Raw genomic sequence first — 19,002 nt, 5'->3', positions numbered from 1 at the left:
TATAAACCACATCTTCTTTATCCATTCGTCAGTTGATGGACATTTAGGCTCTTTCCATCATTTGGCCATTGTTGAAAGGGCTGCTCTAAACATTGGGGTACAAGTGCCCCTATGCATCAGCACTCCTGTATCCCTTGGGCAAATTCCTAACAGTGCTATTGCTGGGCCATAGGGTAGGTCTATTTTTAATTTTTTGAGGAACCTCCACAATGCTTCCAGAGCAGCTGCACCTCCCAACAACAGTGCAAGAGGGCTCCCGTTTCTCCACATTTTCTCCAGCATTTATAGTCTCCTGATTTGTTCATTTTAGCCACTCTGACTGGCATGAGGTGCTATCTCAGCATGGTTTTGATTTGTATTTCCCTGATGAGGAGTGACGTCGAGCATCTTTTCATGTGCCTGCTGGCCATCTGGATGTCTTCTTTAGAAAAGTGTCCATTCATGAGATTTTGACATTTTCTTCTTAGCACATGGCTTGAAATCACACACTAGTAACACAGGATGCAGCCACGCTTATTAAGAGCTCACCCTGGGCTAGGTCTGTCACTCCTCAGTCCAGAGCGCTCCTAAAAGTTTTTGACCACAGAGCTACTTCTAGGAAGAAGTGGCAGGTGGCTCTTCTAAGAGAATTGAAGGGCACAGCCTTGTGGATTTGATAATGAAGAGAAAGTCTTCAAATGAAACTATTAACAAGAGAGCTACAGTGTACAAGTCGGGTAGAATAAATTGGTTTGTGTGTAAAGTCAATAACAGCTATGGTATTAACACGAAAAACTCAATACACAGGGCTTAAAAGTCGGAAAAGATGAGAGAATTTCTTCTTTTTTCTTTTTTTGGAGTTAATTCTTTTTTAAATTTATTTTTTAATTTACATCCAAGTTAGTTAGCATATAGTGCAACAATGATTTCAGGAGTAGATTCCTTAACGCCCCTTAGCCCATTTAAACCATCCCCCCTCCCATAACCCCTCCAGTAACCCTCTGTTTGTTCTCTGTATTTAAGAGTCTCATGTTTTGTCCCCCTCTCTGTGTTTATATTATTTTTGCCTCCCTTCCCTTATGTTCATCTGTTTTATAAGATGAGAGAATTTCTTCTCAGTCCTCTGTCTAGCTGAACTAGGACTTGCTAAACAAGAATCTCAACACTTTAGATTTCCTTTATACCATCTGGCCTCAATAACTGACTAATACAATAAGAACACACTGTATTCCCATGTTGGGCACTGCTGAAGATTAACCTCGTAATACTTACAGACTGTTCCACTTTTGGAAAAATAATGTCATTAATAAACAAAAATTTTCCAAGCACCTACTACGTTCCCAGCATTGTCTTTAACTGCTTAGAGTACAGTGATGAAAATAATAAAGACCCTTGCACTATAGAGGTAGAGGGGTAAAGAACATGAATAGTAAGTAAGCAAATGACACTGAATGTTAAAAGTGCTAAGTGCTACGTACAAACAGTAGGAGAGGGGAAGGGAGAGCAAAACTGGGCACTGGAAGCAACATTAAGGAAAGTGGTTAGGGTAGGTCTCGCTGAAAAAGTAACATAGGCACAAATGCCTGAAGGAAACAGAGAAGGAAGCCAAGTTGATGTCTGAAGGAAAAGCACTCCAAGCAGGAGGGGCTCTACTGGCCCCTAGAGTGGGAAGTGTGCTGGATGTGTTCAAAGAACTGTAAGGAAGCCACTCGGACAGAGGGAAGAGTGAGAGGCAAAGTCTAGTTTGCAGCAGAGAACTGGGTCACATTAAGGCCATTTGAGGAACTTATACTGGATTTCACATGAGAACTCACAAAACTGATTCAAAGTGAGCAACGGTATTAACCATGTCTTGTTATTTTCTGTAGTTCTAACGCTTTGACATCTAAAGCCCTGCGACCCTGTGCCTCCAAAGAGGGTTAGTCAATTTCTGGAAATAGCAGAAAACATGCCTAGAAAAGCACCCTTCAAATGCAAATCAATCCAGAGCCCAGACTCCTACCACTTCTTTTATCACGCTTTAATGCATGGAACCACTATTCCACCTACCCTAATCACTCCAGGGCCAGGAATCAAACAACCAGAGACAAACCTCTATGCCCCAAATTCCCCTGCGATGATTCAAGCTGGCCAAACCTGCTTACCCTCCTCTACCCATTCCTTCCCACAGAAGCCACAGTGAGACTCTTGCCCACATTTTCCTCTTGGTCTCTCTGTCTCCTGACCAACCTTGGTGCTAAACGTGTGGTCTGTCATGGCATAGGGTGCCCCCTCCTCCAAGTGACAAACTGTTTAATCATAGTCATTTCCTGATCTGTTGGCCTCACCCTACCTAAATAATAACATCTTCATTTTAAAACAAGACTAATTATATTGTAAAAGCACTCATGAGAGAATTTCTTTGGGTAGTATTTAAAATTCTTCCCATTTAAGGGTAATGTATGGAACTATTAAGTTATTATAATGTATACCTGAAGCTAATATAACACTGTATGTTAACGGGAATACTTAAAAAAATAAAATTCTTCCCATTTATTAAAAAAAATCAGAAAGACTACTTTTCAATAATTCAACTCCTAAGTGAAAAATCTACAGGAATAAAAATATATATGCATTTTACAGTGAAGTACTATAGTAATTACCTTTTTTTGATGTATGCCGATCTCTGGAACATTGCATCTTTTCTAGGAAAGTCGCGGGCCCAAGTAACTAGGGTTGGACTTTCTGCCCCTATCTCCCAGCGCAGCTGGGCTAATGATATTCTGTTTCCAGAAATTTGGGATTTGAACAAAAGAGACACAAAGGCCAGGAAATGAGACCTGTAGCTCATTAACAGTAGAGATATGGAAGCAAGAGCCTTTAACTCTTGCCGTCAAAGTACTCAGAGATGGCTCACTGCCACACTTTCTAAGCCAGAGCTTTCAATTCCTCCTTGAATTCTACAAAGAAAAAAAAAATTGCACGAATACGTTTTTATTCGTTTATTTACTTTGTTGTATAAGGCAGCTCTCGCTTGCAACCAAAGAAAACCAAAAAGACCTAAAGTGATACAGTCCCTCTCCCTATTTAACATTCTATGTATCGGGTGCCTGGGTGGCTCAGTTGGTTAAGTGTCCAACTCTTAATTTCAGCTCATGTCATGATCTCATGATTCTTGAGATCAAGCCCTCCGTCAGGCTCTGTGCTGGCAGTGTGGAGCCTGCTTGGGATTCTCTCTCTCGCCCTCTATCTCTGCCCCTCCCCCACTCACACTGTCTCCATCTCTCTCAAAATAATAAAAAAAAAAAAAACTTAAACAACTTAAAAAAATTTTCTATGTGTCAGTACTTAGTTTGTTAGTCATGGCCACTTGTAAGTATTTACTGACCCTTCACTGAGGCAAATCTCAAAATTTCAGAAAATAAACTTTAAAAATAATTATTAAAGGCATACGAATGAATTTTATTTGTAAAGAATAAGAGTTAAGTGACCCTTTTATTTGCTTTAATAATATAGAGAACATTCAAAGAGTATGTATTGATGATCTATTATAAAGTGTTATGAACTGGGAGAAAAAGCTGATAGAGACGGACAAAGTCTAGTCTCTGCCCCTAGGAAACAAGCAGGGGAGACAGTCAGGGGAAGATAAGTATAGTAAATGCACTACTGAGCAGTGACCACACGAGGATAAGGACATGACAACCAAGAAGAGAGTCTTGGCGCAGCGGAATGGGCAGAAGGAAACAATTTTGTTGTATCTACCCTCACTGCACTGCTGTAAACACATCAAAAGAGTAGATTAAGATCTGATCCAGGTTGAAGCTTGGGACAATGAGAAAACACCTTCCTTCTGGGACAGATCTGGGTGGACTTGAGTCCTGTCCAGGGTCAGAACACTACTAGAGGCAATCCTTGCTTCGCATGGTAGGGCCAGGCTCTAACAGCAACTACAAAAAGCAGCCCTAAATGATGGCAAAAATGACTATTCTATGACCTTCATAAATTCTGTCCAAGCATGAAAAATCTTAGTTGGTATTAACTGTGTAATGAAATTAAGTAAAACTGTAAATGAAAACGTTAGAAACACTGAAAATTAAAATATTTTCTTTTAAAAAAACTTACAAGTAGCTTGAACAGTATGTGCCTTCTCCAAATTGTGTAAGCATAGAATACAGAGTGAGCATCTTTTCTATGACCTGGTGAACTACAAAGTCCTAAACTTCGATCAGCTTCCAGTATTTCATCTGCCCAACTTTCAGTGCCACGAAATAGGTTGAGTTTCATTAATTAATACATAGTTTTCTTTCTGTTTTTTTACTGGTACCACTTCCTCTGTGACATTTCATTACTTTCATCACAAACACTCTCCATGGATTCTGATCATTGCTGGAAGTTTAACGACCTCTGGCTGCAGATCTAGAACATCTCAATGTGACAGTGTGAACATTCCCACCCCAATCAGCTCTCTCCTCTAACCTCATTTACATTCAATTTAATCTTCCCTCTGGCAGGATCACTTCTCATTTCTCTGATGCACTTTCATCTGTGTTGGCTCATTCCCTCTCTCAATGATCTGTTTGTGTGTAAGGTCATGTGTGTGGTCATGGAGAGACAAGATGGTGACAACTAACTACACACTTTGCTGTCTGTGCCTGCATGGACGAACAGTAGGCAGAGATCAGTCATGAAGACTTTGAAAAAGGTGACGTCACTGGTTACTGATTGTGCCATGCATCTGTTATTTACATAGTGGTGTGTGGACTGAAGTGCTAGCAACACAGTTCATATTTAAGGCAATTATTCAATGAGAACACTGATGTAATTGCAATCCAAAGCATGTTGTGGGGATCTGGTGTGATTTATCTCAACTCTGAAACCTGTACACACTGAAACTGTGCAAAGCTAGGGCACCCTATACTGCTTTTCACATGTAACTACAAAGAACTCAAACTGCCATGCAGGGCCTCCCTCCTTCTGCAAGGAGACTGCTACCTAAACCTTCCTAGAACCACAATATTTTATTCATCTCTCCATCCAAGCTAGAATGACCAACTAAGGGCTGATCCGTGGCAGGGCCAAGAGAATCAAGCAGACGTGTCTGGTGGGAGCAGCCTGCAGGGGTAACACAGACTGCAGGTGACTGGGAGAGGGGGTGTCCCAGTAGCAATTACAAGAACAGGGCCCAGGACTCTCAGGACTCCTGTAAGCAGGAAAGGACTCTGAGGGTGATCCATTACCCCCCATTCCACAGATGAGGATAGTACCTTCCCAAAGCCAAGCAGCAACAGAGCTGGATCCACATCTGCCAAGTCCTGCTTCGGTGAACTTTCCATGGCTCCAGTAGATGCTCTCTTGCTTTGCTGGAAATCCTTGTAACTATTCCTTTGACAAGTTTAATCAACAAATGCTTACAAATACCTTTGAGGAAAGCAATAATCTGTCTCGGATAGTCAAATCAGTATGAAACTATTTTCTCAGTAAAGACTAATTATGAAAAATATGAAGATAAAACTAACCTTCCCCTAAAGAAATGTCACTTATTAGTATTTGTATAAACAAAGATGAGTCTACACATCTCTACATGCATTCCCCCTGTCTATTAAGCATCAATTTTCAGAATACTTGGTTTGGCTTTAAGCAAACACTGGGTAACAAAGAGCTTCTAGAATAGACCACACGTATAGATTTTATTAGTATTAGCCACATACTAAACTATTGACCACTGTGATCAGGTGAGGGGTGAATTCAGCAGGTACAAAACGGTTTGAGAGCATTCCTTAAACGTCTCCAGGAAGGTGATGCTATCAACAGCTATGGTTTGATGAAAATTTAAGAGCCAGCCATTATAATGAAAGTACTTTAAATATAGGATCTTATTCAATAACTCTTCAACAATTCTTTGGAGGTTGGAATTATCTTCAATTTAGAGACATGGAAACAAAGTGCTACAAGTGTTAAGAGACTCACCCACAGCCACACAACTAGCAAGATTTGAACTGAGGTCAGCCTGACTCCAGAGCCTGAGCAATGATGTTAATTTTTTTTTCGCCCTGAAATATGGGACCAAAATTCCTACCGACTCTGTAATTGCATGGAACTGACTGGGCTAGGTGGAAGCCATGACTTCACAATAAAATGAAGGACAGACAGGACAGGAGAGTCCTGCAGCAAGTTACCATGTCAAAGCATCTCTACAACTCAGTCATTTCACTTAATATGTAAGGATAGCCCCCATGAGGCCATATGAGCTCCAATACTGAACAGTTCCAGAAAATCCGTGTCCGTGCAATATGGAAGAATAAATCTTAAAGCCAAGTACAGCCTTGGTAGGAAACATTTAGGCCACAGTTGTGATGAATAGGATTTCCAAATCCAGTTGGAAAGCCCAGCGGGAGTGGCAGAGCGGGGGAGGCAGTGGACAGCACCGTAAGCAGAAACCTGCCAATTCTACATACTGAACAAGTAAATATCCTCAAGGCAGTGATGAAGCAAAGGCCACTCATTTTGAAATGCTGATATGAATCTCCTGCCTTAAAATATTTCTCCTACTTTTAATTTTCTTGCCAAGACTGGACAACAGGACTTTTAGTATCAGTCCCGGCCACTCCCCCCAGGAGAGACATCCTCTGTGATACCATGCTGCACTTCTCCCCAACACTTCCACCCATTCCACTTCTCACACTGTTCCTGACAGCTCATGCAGGGCATGCAGAGCTCCATGTTACATGTCCTGACATGGGAGCAAGTTTCCCCCAGTGAACTGAGAAATGCACCCAAAAAGCAACCACATCCTGAAGTATTCTCATCAAGCAAGTTCCTCCCATGCCCTAAGGACTCTGGCGGATCCAGCTCTTTAACATTTGCAGCATGCCAGTGAAGTAAAAATAGATATTCTTCCCCAAGTTGGGGGAGGGGGAAGGCAGGGGGGAAAAAAACAAACGAATACGAAGGCACTGGACATAGTATGATTTTTCTAAGACAGTCACATTATCAGTAGCAGAAGCACAAAAACACTTCACTAGATATAACTGTCCCTTAAGCTGGAGCGTTACAAATGATAGAACTGACTGAGCACACTTGTCTTCCACTGTAGCACCTATGACAGAGCCTTGAACATACAGGTGCTCTGGAGCTGGTTTCTGAAGGGATCAATGAAAGTATGTTTCAATCAGACCAAGTGGGAATGACACGTTAGCTCTCAGTTGAGGGTGTTATCTTTTTAAAAACAATCTCTTGATTACTGTGTACCTCACTCAGAGAGGGACTCCTGACCACTTGCATCTGCAGGCATCTAGGGCCAGACTCATGTGATGGGAATCAAGCAGTAAACACAGTAGCACTGGAAACATTCCGGCTCTTGCCCTGAGCGATGAGTTCACTGTATTCATTTCGTTATTTCATAGTTTACGAGTAGCAGTTAAAAATAAATCCAAAATTAGAGACCACTGTTTTTCAGTAGTGGAGTATAGAGCCGTTTATGGGAATTTTAATACTACCAAGGACTAGATCATGTCTGAGATGACAGAAATACAGTATATTTGAGACTCTGTTATAAAAATCTGACCACCAAACATGCATATTAAAAAATTACTCAAGGGGCGTCTGGATAGCTCAGTCAGGCATCCGACTTTGGTTCAGGTCATGATCTCACTGTTCGTGAGGTTGAGCCCTGCACTGGGCTCTGTGATGACAGCTCAAAGCCTGAAGCCTGCTGCAGATATTCTCTCTCTCTCTCTCTCTCTCTCTCTCTCTCTCTCTCTCTCTTGTTCTCTCTCTCTGCCCCTACCCTGCTCGTACTCTGTCTCTGTCTCTCTCTGATAATTTCTCTAAGAAATTATCATCTTGAATTGGGAGTAGGTAAAGACTTTTAGAATACAGAATGTAATAACTATAAAAGAAATGATAACTTAGGCTACATCAAAATTAAATTTTGCTCAAAAGCCAAAGTTAAGAAGATGAATAGAAAAATCAGCCTGGAAGAAAATATTCACAAAATCCATTTTTTTATTTTAAAGGTTTTATTTAAATTCAGTAGAGCTAACATATAGTTTAATATTGGTTTCAGGAGTGGAATTTAGTGATTCCTCACTTACATACAACACCCAGTACTTGTCACAACAGGTGCCTTTCTTAACACCCATCACCCATTTAGCCCATCCCCCCACTTCCCCTCCAGCAACCCTCAGTTTGTTCTTTATAGTTAAGAGTGTCTTATGGTTTGCCTCCCTGTCTTTTTTTTTTCCTTTTCCCTTCCCCATGTTCATTTTTGTTTATTGAATTCCACATGAGTGAACTCATATGATACTTATCTTTCTCTGATTGATTTATTTTGCTTAGCATAATATACTCCTGCTCCATCCACGTCGTTGCAAATGGCAATATTTCATTCTTTTTGATGGCTGAATAACATTCCATTGTATATAAATACCACTTCTTTACTCATTCATCAGTTGATGGGACGTTTGAGCTCTTTCCATAATTTGGCTAATACTGATAATGCTGCTATAAACATCAGGGTGTGTGTGCCCCTTCAAATCAGTGTTTTTATATCTTCTGGGTAAATTCCTAATCATGCAATTGCTGGGTCATAGGGTATCTCTATTTTGAGTTTTTGAGGAACCTCATACTTTTCTCCACAGTGGCTGCACCAGTTTACATTCCCACCAACTTTCTCACATCCTCGCCGACACCTCTAATTTCCTGTGTTGGTAATTTTAAGCCATTCTGACAGGTGTGACGTGCTTTTCTCATTGTGGTTTTGATGTGTATTTCCCTGATGATGAGTGATACTGACATCTTTTCATGTGTCTGTTAGTCATCTGGAAGTCTGTGGAAAAATGTCTATTCGTGTCTTCTTCCCATTTCTTAACTCCCCATCATTTGTTTTTTGGGTGTTGAGCTTGATAAGTACAAATTTGGGATCATAACCTTTTATCAGGTCATTTGCAAATATCTTCCCCCATTCATAGGCTGCCTTTTAGTTTTGTCAATTATCTTCTTCGCTGTGCCGAAGCTTTTTACCTTGATAAAGTCTCAATATTTCAGGTTTGCTTTTGTTTACCTTACCTCCAGACACACGTCTAGCAAGAAGTTGCTATGGCAAAAGTCAAAGAGGTTATTCCCTGTGTTCTTCTCTAGGATTATTATGGTTTTCTGTCTCACAATTAGGTCTTTCATCCATTTTGAATTTATTTTTGTGTATGGTATAAGAAAGTGGTCCAGTTTCATTCTTCTGCATGTTGTCATCCAGTTTTCCCAGTACCATTTGTTGAAGAGACTTTTTTTTCCATTGGATTTTCTTTCCTGCTTTGTCAAAGATTAGCTGACCGTATAGTTGTGCATCCACTTCTGGGTTCTCTGTTCTGTTTCATGGATCTATGTGTCTGTTTTTATGCCAGTACCATACTGTCTTGATGACTGTATCTTTGAAACAGAGCTTGAAGTCTGGAATTCTGATGCCTCCAGCTTTTCTCTTCTCTTTCAAGGCTGCTTTGGGTATTCACGATCTTTTGTGGTCCCATACAAATTTTAGAAATGTTTGTTCTAGCTCTGTGAAAAATATTGGTTGTGTTTTGATAGGGACTGCATTTCAAGTGTAGATTGATTTGGGTAGTATCAATATTTTAACCATATTTGTCCTTCCAATGCATGAACATGGAATATTTTTCCATTTCTTTGTTTCCTCTTCAATTTTTCTTGTAAGTGTTCCACAGTTTCCGGAGTACAGATCTTTTATCTCTTTTGTTAGGTTTATTCCTAGCTCACTTACGGTTTTCGGTGCAATTGTAAATTGGACAGATTCTTTGATTTCTTTTCTTCCTGCTTCATTATTGATATACAGAAATGTAACAGATTTCTGTACATTCATTTTGTATCCAGTGAATTTGCTGAATTTACCAGTTCTAGCAATTTTTTGATGGAAACTTTGGGTTTTCTACACAGAGTATCGTTATCATCTGTGAACAGTGAAAGTTTGACTTTTCCCCTGGAAACCTGGGTGCATTTTACTTCTTTTTGTTGTCTGATTGCTGATGCTAGGACTTCTAGTACTATGGTAAACAACAATGGTGAGAGTGGACATCCTGGTCTTGTTCCTGACCTTAGAGTGAAAGCTCTCAGTTTTTCCCCATTAAGGATGATATTAGCTGTGGGTTTTCTTATCCAGCTTTCATGATGTTGAGGTATATTCCCTCTATCCCTACTCTGTTGAGAATTTTTATCAAGAGTGGATGCTGTATTTTGTCAAATGCTTTTTTGCATCTATTGGCAGGATTATATGGTTCTTATCCTTCCTTTTATTAAGGTGGTGTATCACATTGATTGATTTGCAGATATTGAACCATCCTTGCAGCCCAGGAATAAATCCCACTTTTTCATGCTGAATAATTCTTTTAATGTACTGATGGATTCGATATGCTGGTATTTTGTTGAGAATTTCTGCAACTAAGTTCATCAGGGATATTGGTCTGTTATTCTCCTTTTTAGTGGTGTGTTTGGTTTTGGAATCAAGGTACTGCTGGCCTCGTAGAATGAATTTGGAAGTTTTCCTTCCACTTCTATTTTTTGGAACAGTTTGAGAACAGGTATTAACTAGTCTCTAAATGTCTGGTAGAACTCCCCTGGGAAGCCACCTGGCCCTGGACTTTTGTTTGTTGGGAGATTTTTGATTACTGATTCAATTTCTTTGATGGTTATGGGTCTGTTCAAATTTTCTATTTCTTCCTGTTCCAGTTTTGGTAGTTTATATGTTTCTAGGAATTTATCCATTTCGTCCAGATGGCCCAATTTGTTGGCATATAACTTTTCATAATATTCTCTTATAATTATTTGTATTTCTGTGGTGTTGGCTGTGATCTATTTCATTCGTGGTTTTATATATTTGGGTCCTTTCCTTTTCTTTTTGATAAGTCTGGCTAGGGGTTTATCATTATTATTAATTCTTTCAAAGAACCAGCTCCTAGTTTCATTCATCTGTTCTACTGCCTTTTGTTTCTATATCATTTATGTCCACTGTAATCTTTATTATTTTCCTTCTTCTGCTGGCTTTAGGCTTCATTTACTTTTCCTTTTCTAGCTCCTTTAGGTTTAAGATTAGATTGTGTATTTGAGAGTTCTCCTGCTTCTTGAGGTAGGCTTGTATTGCTATATACTTCCCCCTTAGGACTACTTTTGCTGCATCCCAAAGATTTTGGACTATCGTGTTTTCATTTTCATTCACTTTCACGTACTTTTTTATTTTGTCTTTAATTTCCTCATTAACCCATTCATTCTTCAGTAGGATGTCCTTTAACCTCCATGTATTTGCAGTCTTTCCTTTTTTTTTTTTTTCCTGTGGTTGACTTCAAGTTTCATAGTGCTGTGGTCTTAAAACATGCAAGGTACGATCTCAAATCTTTTTGTACTTGTTAAGGACTGATTTATGACCCAGTACGTGATCTGTTCTGGAGATGTGTATCCTGCTGCTTTAGGATGGAATATGCTGAATATATTGGTTGCCTATCTGGTCCAGTGTGTCATTCAAAGCCATTGTATCCTGGTTGATTTTATACTTAGATGATCTGTTCATTGCTCTAAGTAGGGTATTAAAGTCCGTTACTATTATTGTATTGTTATCAATGAGTTTATGTTTGTATTAACTGATTTATGTATTTGGGTGCTTTCAAGTTGGGGGCATAAATATTTACAATAGATCTGTTGAATAGACCCCCTTTATTATGATATAGTGCCCTTTTTCATCTGTTATAGTCTTTGTTTTAAAATCTAGCTTAAGTATGGCGACTCTGGCTTTCTTTTGATGTTCTTTAGTATGATAAATGGTTCTTCATCCCCTCATTTTCAATCTGCAGGTGTCTTTAGGTCTAAAATGAGTCAGCTGTGGCACAAAAACAGACACATAGACCAATGGAATAGAATAGAAACCCCAGAACTAGACCCACAAACGGATGGCCAACTAATCTTTGACAAAGCAGGAAAGAACATTCAATGGAAAAAAGACAGCCTCTTTAACAAATGGTGCTGGGAGAACTGGACAGCAACATGCAGAAGGTTGAAACTAGACCACTTTCTCACACCATTCACAAAAATAAACTCAAAATGGATAAAGGACCTAAATGTGAGACAGGAAACCATCAAAACCTTAGAGGAGAAAGCAGGAAAAGACCTCTCTGACCTCAGCCGTAGCAATCTCTTACTCGACACATCCCCAAAGGCAAGGGAATTAAAAGCAAAAGTGATTACTGGGACCTTATGAAGATAAAAAGCTTCTGCACAGCAAAGGAAACAACCAACAAAACTAAAAGGCAACCAACGGAATGGGAAAAGATATTCGCAAATGACATATCGGACAAAGGGCTAGTATCCAAAATCTATAAAGAGCTCACCAAACTCCACACCCGAAAAACAAATAACCCAGTGAAGAAATGGGCAGAAAACATGAATAGACACTTCTCTAAAGAAGACATCCGGATGGCCAACAGGCACATGAAAAGATGTTCAGCGTCGCTCCTCATCAGGGAAATACAAATCAAAACCACACTCAGGTATCACCTCACGCCAGTCAGAGTGGCCAAAATGAACAAATCAGGAGACGATAGATGCTGGAGAGGATGTGGAGAAACGGGAACCCTCTTGCACTGTTGGTGGGAATGCAAATTGGTGCAGCCGTTCTGGAAAACAGTGTGGAGGTTCCTCAGAAAATTAAAAATAGACCTACCCTATGACCCAGCAATAGCACTGCTAGGAATTTATCCAAGGGATACAGGAGTACTGATGCATAGGGCCACTTGTACCCCAATGTTCATAGCAGCACTCTCAACAATAGCCAAATTATGGAAAGAGCCTAAATGTCCATCAACTGATGAATGGATAAAGAAATTGTGGTTTATATACACAATGGAATATTACGTGGCAATGAGAAAAAATGAAATATGGCCTTTTGTAGCAACGTGGATGGAACTGGAGCGTGTGATGCTAAGTGAAATAAGCCATACAGAGAAAGACAGATACCATATGGTTTCACTCTTATGTGGATCCTGAGAAACTTAACAGGAACCCATGGGGGAGGGGAAGGAAAAAAAAAACAAAGAGGTTAGAATGGGAGAGAGCCAAAGCATAAGAGACTGTTAAAAACTGAGAACAAACTGAGGGTTGATGGGGGGTGGGAGGGAGGAGAGGGTGGGTGATGGGTATTGAGGAGGGCACCTTTTGGGATGAGCACTGGGTGTTGTATGGAAACCAATTTGTCAATAAATTTCATATATTTAAAAAAAATGAGTCAGCTGTGGGCAGCATATAGATAGATCTTGTTTTCTTATCCATTCTGATACCCTATGTCTTTTGATTGGAACATTTAGTCCACTTACACAGCAGTATCTATTATTGATAGATATGAATGTAGTGCCATTGTATTACCAGTAAAGTCATTGTTTCTGGAGATTTTCTGTTCCTTTCTAGTCTTTGTTGCTTTTGGTTTTTCTTTCCCAAAGAGTCCCCTTTAATATTTATTGTAAGGCTGGTTTAGTGGTCAAGAACTCTTTTAGTTTTTGTTTGTCTGGGAAACTCTTTATTTCTTCTTCTATTCTGAATGACAGACAGCCTTGCTGGATAAAATGTTCTTGAATGCATATTTTTCCCATTCAGCAACTTGAATATATCATTCCACTCCCTTTTGGTCTGCCAAATTTCTCTGGAGAGATCTGCTGCAAATCTTATTAGCCTTTCCTTTTAGGTTGGGGATTTGTTTTCCCTTGCTGCTTTCTTTTCCTCTCTGTATTTTTCAAATTTTACTATGATAAGTCTTGGTGTTGGCCTTCTTTTGTTGATTTTGATGGGAGTTCTCTGAACCTTCTGGATTTGGATGCCCGTTTCCTTCCCCAGATGAGGTTAGCCTTCAGCTATAATTTGCTCAAATAAACTTTCTGCCCCCTTCTCCCACCCTTCTTCTTCTAACAAATGGTATTACACTTTATGGGGTTATTGAGTTCTCTAAGTCTACATTCGTGATCCAGTATTCTTCTTTCCCTCTTCTTTTCAGCTTCATTGTTTTCCATAATTTTATCTTCTATATTATTTATTCATTCCTCTGTTTCTTCCATCCTTGTAGTCATTACATTCAGTCGGTTTTGTACCTTAATTATACTGGGGTCTTCTATTGCTTTTCTCAAGCCTAGTTAGTATCTATGACTGTTGGTTTAAATTCTGGCTCAGGCATATTACTTATATGTGTTTTGATTCGATCCCTGGCTATGACCTCTTTTGTTCTTTATTTTGGGGTGAATTCCTCCACCTTGGTATTGTATCTGGGTCTCTGTCTTCTGTGTGTTAGGAAAACCTATTATGTTTCCTGCTCCTGAGAGTAATGTCTATATTAAGAAGAAGTCCTATACTGTCCGCTTCAGGAAGTGTTTCTGGTGGATACTGTGTGCACTCCACTATTGTGTTTTGGCTGCACTTTCCCTCTGGTCAGTCCTCTGCACAGTTTCTCTTTGCCTGCATGAGAATTGTCCGGACCTTGTCCATTGTGTGGCAAGTTTTAACGAAGTGTGCTTTGGTCTGCTTATTACAAAAAAGGTAGATCCTATTTCCCCCAGAGCTGAAGCTTTTAGCACTCTACGATCAGATTTGGTGCACGCAGGGGTTTGTAAAGATCTTCTGGGGTTGGGGCCCGCAGCTGCTCTGACTCTCAGGCCCTAGTTCACAAGCACCTGTGGAGAGCAGGGGATGAGGCTTGGTGTAAATAGTTCAAGCCTCCATGCTACTCACTGAAGTCCATCCATACTAATGGGCAGGGGTAAAAATGGCATCAGCTGGCTCTCTCCTCCCAGAGAGGAGAGTTCATGCCCGCTACTCTTCAGGATGCCCTCACAGAAGAGTGAACAATCTCCTCTAATTTGCTGCAGACATCCATCAGATCCCTGCCTTCAACCTGGTCCAAGCCATCTGCCCAACCAGCAGTGCAGTGCTCCTGTGTTTTACATCAGGCATGCCAGATGTGTTTCATATCTCCAAATCTTAGGGACAGGGCACAGCACAGACCTGTGTTGATCCTCTGAGGGAGGGTCTTGCTGCACTGTGGCTCGTGCCCATTTGCCCCAGAAGGGCAATCACATGAACGCAAAGGGGCTTGGAGTGTATGGTAAAGTGAAGCAAAAAGCTGGCATCCAATTAGCAGCCCTCAGCAGGTGTCTCTGATTGTATGCTAATAAATGGGGCAGTTCAACGGCACCCACTAGCTCTGTGGTCCCTGGAGAGGCAGTGCCACCTCTCCCAAATGCACTCCAGGAAGGGGAACTGTCTCTCCCAGTGCGACTCAAGGGATCCTGAGCCCATTCTGTTCACTTCTGGGCCCTCTGCCCTCCTTATCCACAGAAGCACCACTATGCCCACCAGGCTCCACCCAGCAATGGCATAGACTTCTAAAACTTTAGTCTTTGAGCCCCGTGGCTTGTAAAAACTTGCAATCATCAGCCCCTTTCGTTTTGCCTGCCAACGGTTTTAGGGAAGTACTTTTCTTGTGCAATGCCATGCCCTCTGTTCTTTCTGTCCCTCCCTCTCCCTCCCTCCCTCATCAGGGATCCCTCCCCTCTGCAGCACTGGTGATTCTTTTCTCCCCCAAATCACATATCCTCTCCATTCCACAGTGTGGCCTCTTTTCTCCTTCTAGTTGTACAGTTTGTTCTCTCAGTCCTCAGATCCATTTCATGGGTATTCAGAATGATTTAATATTTACCTAGCTGTGTTTGAGGGATAAGGCAAGCATAGGGTCCTCCTACTACTCTGCTGTCTTAACTCCTCCAATATTCTCAAAATCTGACAAAGGACTTGTAATAAGAATATATAATGAACTACAATTCAATAATGTTTTAGAAGTCAATCTAATTGGGGTGACTGGATGGCTCAGTCAGTTAAGTGTTTGACTTTAGCTCAGGTCACGATCTCAGGACTCATGGGTTCAAGCCCTGCATTGGGCTCTCTGCTGTCAGTGTAGAGACTGCTTCAGATCCTCTGTCTCCCTCTCTCTCTGCTCCTTCCCTACTTGGGCGCTCTATCTCTCTCAAAAATACATGGACATTAATAAAAAGTCAATCCAATTAAAAATAAGACTTAACCAAACATTCACAAAAGATAAAAGAATTGCCAATAAGCCAATAAAATTCTCAACATTACTAGTCATGGAGGAATAGAAATTTAATTCACCATAAGATAATTAGCTAAAATTAGAAGACTGAAACACGAGTCATTACCACGGATTTGGAATAACCAGAACTCTCATAGTGTGTGCAGGAATATAAAACAGTACAACCCACTTTGAGAAGAAATATCGAAGTCTCTTACAAAATTAAACACACCATTATTTTGGAGTTTCTAACAAGACAAAGAGGCAAATAAAATGAAACAAAAGGCATTCCGATAGGAAAGGAAGAAGTAACGGCATGACCCTGTATATAGACAATCCTCAAGAACCCATAAAAAACTCCAAGAGCTAATGAAGGAGCTCAGCAAGGTTGTAAAATACAAGATAAACAAAAATACATTTTATTTCTATATACTAGCAATGAATAATGCAAAAATGAAATTAAGGAAATAATTCCATTTACCATAGTATCACACAATAAATTTAAAATACCAAAGACATACACTATACAACACTGTTAAAAGAGGTTAAAGAAAATCTAAATAAATAAAAACATCGTATTAATGAACTGGGAGACAAAATTGTTAATGTTGCAATATTCAAAACCAGATTTATAATCTGTTGTATGATTTGCAATCATTTAGGGGACTCACACCACACAGCACAGTAATCAAGATAGTGTGGTACTGGCACAGGACAAACATACATACCAATGGAACAGAATTGAGAATACAGAAAATAAACCTTCACACTTATGGTCAGTTCATTTTTGACAAAGGTGCCAAGACAATTCAATGGGGGAAAGAATATTCTTTTTAACAAGTGGTGCTGTGACAACTTAATATCCACATGTAAAAGAATGAAGCCCTACCTCAAATCATATACAAAAATTAACTCAGAATGAACCATAGAGCTAAATTTAGGAGGTAAAACTCCTAGAAAAAACCAAAGCAATCAATCTTTGTGACCTCAGATTGGACAACTGATTCTTACACACGACATCAAAAGATGATGAATGAAGAAAAATTTCAGAATGATACCTATAGCCTGACCCCTTTGAAATAAAGCTTTAAAATATTCAAAAGCAAAGTAATTATTATAAATGGACACACACATATGTAGAATAAATATACAAACACCTAGCATAATCAATTTCCAAAGAGTGGTTACTTTTAGGGAGGTGAGGATTGGAGGGGAGCAATACAGAAAGATAATTAAGGGTAATCTTTAATTTCTGGAGAACAAACTCAAACAGAGAAAGTATAATGTTAATATTCAATAAAAGGGGTACAGCTATACTCATGCACTTTAATGAGTATTTGAAATACTTTACAATTTGACAAATTATGTTTTTAAAAGTCGAGACATCCTTAGTATGATCATTAATTTCCAGTACAACAGAGAGGAAAAATTAAGGTAAATTAAACTAATTGTTCCACAACTATACTAATCTCAAGGAACATTCTGGAAATTGCTTTGGGAATAAACACCATTATTAGATCCTTTGTCATTGCCTTTATTCAAAATGGAGCACAAAGTACATGCCCCTAGAATGATTACTGGAATTTTCCACTTGTTTGTATTCTATACAGATAGTTGTGGCTTATGTTTATTTTAGTAAATTCTTTTTTCTCTCTCTACTCCTAAATTTGTTTTCATCCAATTTTCCCAAGCTAAATATCTTCCTTTTGTTTTTTTCCTTTCCCTAGATTTGTATTTCCTTTCCTAAGCAACAATAAAACATTATTTTCTTTTCCATTTTCTCATAAATCAAACAGTACATTTCCTTGTTTGGTTTTTCACTTTCATCTACATGTTTGGTTTGCTTACATTTTTTTTTTCTGCATTATGCACTTTTCCCAAGTAATTTTCCCAATGCACAAGCTTCCAGGTGTTAACAAACTACTTTTTTATAGGGAGAAGGCTTGCTCATTTAGGCCTATCGGGAAGATGTGTATGCAGATGGAGATTTAACAATAACCACTGTTGGTTTAAAAGGGTACCAATCCCTCCACCCATGTTCCTCTGAAGCGGCCAATAGACCCTGAGGGCTGTGGGGAGGATGGCTGCAAAGCTGCTGCCATTTTTAGAGTCAGGTGAATGCCATAGGCCCTGGGCCTTCTCTTCCTGGAGCTCGCTCAGTGCTAAAGAGTCCAGACGAACACATGGCTCAAGACACACAAGACAAGAAAGAGGAGCCTCCTGTCATCTTTTCTTCCCAGCCAACAATAGTTGTCATTTACTGAGACCTCTACAGCCAAACAGTCTTCTAGGCACTCAGTGCCATTTAATCTAACTAGGGGTTAAATTAATTAACCCCTCCCATGAGAGAGGGGAATTATCATCTCTACACACAGGGCACTGGGTAGAGAAGTCAAGCAATATAAGCAAGGTCACATAGCTTAGTGACCTGGCTGGTAAAGCCAAGATTCACATCCACCTGTGGCTCATGGCAAAAGCCCTGACGCTTGCTACGCATAGCTTCTTCCCTTTCTGACTGCTGCAGGGTGTGAGCAGTCCAAGTTTTTAGTGAGAGTTGTCCTCCCTCCCAACCCACCACGCAACCTACCTCCTGTATTTATACTCAAGACGGGGCAGTGTTTAAATCCTCAAGCAAACAATTTGATTCCTCAAGTATGACATTATGAAAAGTCAGCAGTTTCACAAAGACATATATACACAGTCTGTATGCATGCACAGGTGTGTTTGGAGGGGCAAGGATGGCTACGTGCTGTAATAGTGAAAGAGCCCCTCCAGGAACAAAGCCCCAGCTGAGTAATGGAGGCATACCTGAATAGGATCCTGTGTCAGTCTCATGGGCCCAATGCGTACCTCCGCAGAAGAAACCTGCTGAATAAAGGACAAAACATGAGATGTGTCGAGTCAAACTACCAGGAGTGACGAATTCTTCC

General features: G+C 40.0%; 1 protein-coding gene across 2 annotated transcripts in view; it reads right to left on the bottom strand.

The window, feature by feature from the left end:
- PDE8B (phosphodiesterase 8B) overlaps nucleotides 1-19,002 on the bottom strand; it is a 240,810-nt gene that overhangs the window by 123,558 nt on the left and 98,250 nt on the right. For both annotated transcript variants that reach the window (XM_047858220.1, XM_047858231.1), the window contains exon 2: nucleotides 18,881-18,940. In XM_047858220.1, coding sequence (XP_047714176.1) covers nucleotides 18,881-18,940 — 60 coding nt within the window. The remainder of the gene's footprint in view (nucleotides 1-18,880; nucleotides 18,941-19,002) is intronic.

Source organism: Prionailurus viverrinus, chromosome A1, assembly GCF_022837055.1.
Source record: "Prionailurus viverrinus isolate Anna chromosome A1, UM_Priviv_1.0, whole genome shotgun sequence".
Lineage (NCBI taxonomy): Eukaryota > Metazoa > Chordata > Mammalia > Carnivora > Felidae > Prionailurus > Prionailurus viverrinus.
This window is presented reverse-complemented; position numbering and strand designations above follow the sequence as displayed.